Source organism: Danio rerio, chromosome 19, assembly GCF_052040795.2.
Source record: "Danio rerio strain M-AB ecotype USA chromosome 19, GRCz13ab, whole genome shotgun sequence".
Lineage (NCBI taxonomy): Eukaryota > Metazoa > Chordata > Actinopteri > Cypriniformes > Danionidae > Danio > Danio rerio.
The window spans coordinates 42,454,023-42,459,083 of NC_141039.2; the positions used below are offsets into that span (position 1 = coordinate 42,454,023).

At 37.4% G+C, this 5,061-nt stretch overlaps 2 protein-coding genes across 3 annotated transcripts in view; one reads left to right on the top strand and one right to left on the bottom strand.

Annotated features, from left to right (window-relative positions):
- Positions 1–5,061, top strand: part of rbm48 (RNA binding motif protein 48) — a 49,195-nt gene that overhangs the window by 4,063 nt on the left and 40,071 nt on the right. Inside the window, 1 exon segment of one of the 2 annotated variants that reach the window (NM_205604.2) lies at positions 1,227–1,329. The exons of the other annotated variant lie outside the window; for it this stretch is intronic. Within the exon segment in view, the coding sequence (NP_991167.2) occupies positions 1,227–1,298 (72 nt within the window). The 3' untranslated portion in view covers positions 1,299–1,329. 2 annotated transcript variants of the gene reach the window in all.
- clxn (calaxin) lies at positions 1,328–4,995 on the bottom strand. Its single transcript, NM_001044860.1, is given in 6 exon segments — positions 1,328–1,453; positions 1,531–1,635; positions 1,992–2,143; positions 2,214–2,318; positions 4,595–4,750; positions 4,885–4,995. Coding segments are annotated over 6 exon segments (651 nt in total). The 5' UTR covers positions 4,961–4,995; the 3' UTR covers positions 1,328–1,396.

Consider the following 5,061-nt stretch of genomic DNA (forward strand, 5'->3'; position numbering starts at 1 on the left):
AAACCTGCTTCAGAGAGCTCTTGACCTCAGACTGGGGCGACAGTTCATTTTCAAGCAGGACAATGGCCTAAAACACAATGCCAAAATATCAATGGAGTGGCTTCACAATAACTCGGTAAATGTCCTTGAGTGGCTCAGCCAGAGCCCAGAACTAAATCCTATTGAACATTTCTGGAGAGATCTGAAAATAGCTGTACACTGTTGCTTCCCATCCAACCTGTTTGAACTTGAGAGGTACTGCGAGGAGGAATGGGCAAAAATTCCCAAAGACAGGTGTGCCAAGCTTGTGGCATCATCTTCAAAAAGACTTGAGGCTGTAATTGCTGCCAAAGGTGCATCAACAAAGTATTGAGCAAAGGCTGTGAATACTGATGTACATGTGATTTTTTTTTTCAGGTTTTTTATTTTTAATAAATTTGCAACAATTAAAAAAAATCACATTGTCATTATGGGGTATTGTGTGTAGAATTTTAAGGAAATAACTTTAATTTAATCAATTTTGGAATAAGGCTGTAACTTAAAAAAATGTGGAAAAAGAAAAGCGACATGAATACTTTCCTGTTTTCCCTCACCTGGTGGTGTTTTAAAGAGAAAGTACACCAAAAAATGAAAATCGTTGTAATTATTACCTACTTGTTCTAAACAAGTTCTGTTGAACATAAAAGCAGATATTTTAAGGAAAGTTGAAATGAAAATGAAAATGTGCGACATTTGACAGTCACAGTCGGAAAAATAAATATGGAAGTCAATGGTTGCAGGCTTACAACATTCTTCAAAATTTGTGTTCTACAAAACAAACTCAAACTAGTTTGGAATAAGTCAAGGGTGAGTGAATTATGACAGAAGTTTTGGGTGAACTAACCCTTATAATGCCCGTCGATGTGTTTTGGACAACAAAAGGAGACATTTTCAAAACTGTCCTGCTTATATTCGTTTATATAACACAGAATGAAAAAGTGTCACAGAATCAATTCATCCCATGTGGCACATAGCATAGATTCAAAGAATTCTGATGATATGTTAAAAATCTATATATTTTTATAATAAAAATTGTAACCTTTTTTTGTACAAATTAGAAAGACGTGTGTAAGTCATTAGAACAACACCAGAGTGGGTGTATAATATCTGAATGCTCAGTTTGGGATGAACTATCATGTTTATTATGTACATTAGGTGCTATATTTCATAATATATTGATGCAATAATTTCATATTTTCTTTTTACAGGCAGCATCTGTTCCAGAGGCTAAACCTGTTCAAGCAAAGCACACTACACCAAAACCACGCAGAAGAATTTAAGAAGACAATAAATGTCTTACAATGAACAATGTTTTGGTTATTTATTGAGTTTCAGCATCAAATATTGTGACAATTTGTTGTTTTCCCTCAAAATCCGGTTATTCTTTGCAGTGTTCGTGTTTCTGGAATGCCTGTTGCTCAAATGCTAGTACACTCTGCCGGATTAATGAAAAGGTTATTAAAGAGCATGTCCTTTAAAACAATACATGCACACACAATGTTGCTTGTTTACCTTTGCATCAGGAAGGCAGTTTCCAAAAGCTTCTAGTAAAAGGTTTTCATCCATGACAGTCTTCTCAAAATCAGCATAAGAAACTCTTCCATCATGGTCATAATCCTGATACAGGAAAAATATTGGCAATGCGATAAAAGTGCAGTTCACTCAACAATAACAACCAAAAAACTCTTAAATCCTCCTAATTTCTATTGGGAAAATACTATTGTACTCAATGGGGACCAAATACCTTTTGTATTTCATAGAAAAAATGATCTCAAACAGGTTAGGAAAAGTAAATCTTTACAGAAATTTCATTATGGGGTGAACTGTCCCTTTAACAATGGAGAGATATTCCATATTTAATTCAATTTATGTTTATTTCTATAGTGCGTTTTACAACAGATTGTGCCAAAGCATCTTAACAGATGAAGAAAATAAAACCCCATAATATTTCAGATAAATGTTCTGACACGTACCATTTTCTTCAAGGCAATCTCCACAATATCCTTAATCCCCTCATCAGGATCCTCTTCAGTGGGCTGCCTGATGAGGCTGTCTTTCAGCATCTGAAACATCTCCTCACGTGAGATGTATCCATCCCCGTTCAGGTCATACACCTCAAAACAGTCTATTGTATATTATATATCAAATAGCACAATGTATAGAACATGTATGAGATTATAATGTAAAGAGCTCACATTTCATTTTTTCATCCAGTGTGCCTCTTAGAAAGACAGACAGAGCCTCAACCCACTCTTTAACGCTTAAGTAGCCATCGTTGTCCTTGTCAATGACACGACAAACTGAATGCACAAGAGATTAAAAGTATAGTGAGTGATATCTTCTTGACTCTGAAAAATATATGTATTTACTCATTGGCCACTTTATTAGGTGTGATTTTTTTAAATGTAAATAACTAATAATCAGCCAGATGTATCTTAATGCATTAAAGGCTAATAGTTCACCCAAACTTAATTTACTCACTCTTAAGTATTTCCAGACCTATATGATTTTATTTTTCTGTTGAACCCAAAAGAAAATATTTTGAAAAATGTTGGAAACCAATTGCAATTGACATCATAGTTATAAAAACAACTACAATGGAAATCAGTGCAATGGAAAAACCTGCAAACTCCACACAGAAACAGCAACTGACCCAGCCGAGGCTCGAACCAGCGACCTTGTTGCTGTGAGGCAACAGCACTACCTACTGCACCACTGCGTCACCCCTAACTAAACTTAGATGTGTGTATACAGGTTACAAAACACAAAGTGGTTTCTTGAACATTCATTCATTCATTTTCTTGTCGGCTTAGGCTCTTTATTAATCCGGGGTCGCCACAGCGGAATGAACCGGCAACTTATCCAGCACGTTTTTACACAGCGGATGCCCTTCCAGACGCAACCCACCTCTGGGAAACATCCACACACATAAACACTCATGCACTATGGACAATTTAGCCTACCCAATTCACCTGTACCGCATGTCTTTGGACTGTGGGGGAAACTGGAGCACCCAGAGGAAACCCACACAAATGCAGGGAGAACATGCAAACTCCACACAGAAACGTCAACTGAGCCGAGGCTCGAACCAGTGACCCAGCGACCTTCTTGCTGTGAGGCGACAGCACTGCCTACTTCGCCCGGTTTCTTGAACATGGTCACTTAAATGGCTCCACAGTCACCAGATCTCAGTTCAATACAGCACTGGAATGGGAGATTTGCATCAAGGATATGAAAGCTGCAGGTTCTTTTATTAAAATGGACTAAAACATGGAATATTTTCCGCACCTACTCAAATCTGTGCCATGAAGAATTAAAGCAATTTTGAAGCCAGAGGTGGTAAAATAGATACATCACCCAAAAAAACGTAAGTTCAGCAATCATTTACTCAATTTCCACTTGAAAACAATGGTATATATCAGGGGTGGCCAACCGTGTTCCTGGAGAGCCACCTTCCTGCAGATTTCAGTTGCTGCCCATATCAAACATACCTGAACCAATTATTTAGGACCTGAACACCACGTGATAATTACAGGTAGGTGTGTTTGATATGGGTTGCAACTGAAATGTGCAGGATGGTGGCTCTCCAGGAACAGGGTTGGCCACCCCTGGTATATATAGTGGAAAAAAAAACTGCCACTGACTCCATAGTACTTTTGTTCCTACTCTGAATGTCAATGGCCATTGTTGGGTTAAGTTACTTTCAAGCAGGGGTGGACTTAACAAATATGCAAGGCAAGCAGCTGCTTAGGGCCTCAGGGAATTAGGGGGTCCGACCAATGCCAAGAACCTTATATTAATCATATAGCTATTTTTTCATTTTTTTCTGTGTGTAACCATTAAGATTTTAACATTATTGCTTCTTTTCTAATATGGGGGCCCCATCAATAATGGAATGTTCGTTAGCTTGTTACGTAGTGTCTTCAAACAAAAGAAAATTTCCACTGATTCACAAACAGCTATTATTTAGATAATGGTGAAAAGATTACTACTATAGAGCTTGAAAAATGATAGACAGTGCTGTGTGTTTTTGCTGTTGCATATTTGGTGACAGGTCCAAGATATATTTATATTTAGATTATATTTAGTTTAAACATGCTGTTTATTTACCAAAATAATAATACTAATAATAAATAAATCTATAGAGGAAAAATGTCTATAAAGAAAGAGAATGTTTTGTTTCAATGGGGCCCCATACCTAGAATTGCTTAGAGCCCCCCATATGACTTAAGTTTGCCCCTGTTTTTTAAGTGTAATATATTACAATCTTAAACCACTTATAACCACATTTTTAAAACATTTAGATAGGCTTGAGGTTGTAATTACTTTAACAACTAGGGTAACTTTACCCAAACAGAAAGAAACTCATAAAAGTTTAGAACCACTTGAGTGTGTGCAAATGATGGAGAAGTATTCATTTTGGGGCTGAACTATCCCTTTAAAGTTTAAACCCCATTATAATGCTTGCATGGTGAACCCAATAAAGTGGCCGGTGAAAGTATATATGCAATAAATACTGCACTGCAATTGTGATTGTTTTGTTGGTCGTTGTTCTCATTCAGAAACGCAACGTTACCTCTGTCCGTCATCATGTCGTCGGTCATCCCGAAAGTGTGGTGCAGTATATTTCTGAATTTGGCCCGGTCCACTCCAATAGGCGCCTTTCTCTCTGCCTGCTCTCCCAGCAGACTGTTGAACAGCCTTATCAGACACTCCGTCTCTGTTTTATTAACTACAGTATGACCACAGCTTAGTAACGTTAAATAACCTACCTTGTTTAGTATAGTTATTAGAGTTATAACTTTATAAAGCTGCAGGTTATTAACGAACTAACAGCTGATATCTCAAACGCAAGTAGATACTCACAATGTTTGACTTGTCTGCATAAAGTCTCGGCGAGGTTTTGAATTAATTTTCTGTTCATCGCCGACATTTTCAGCATGTTTTACTCTCTTTTTAGTCTTTGGTTGAATGTTGCTGTGGAAACGCGTAATGTGGGCGGAGCAATGTTGTGACGAGCACTGCATACACAAACCAGGATAC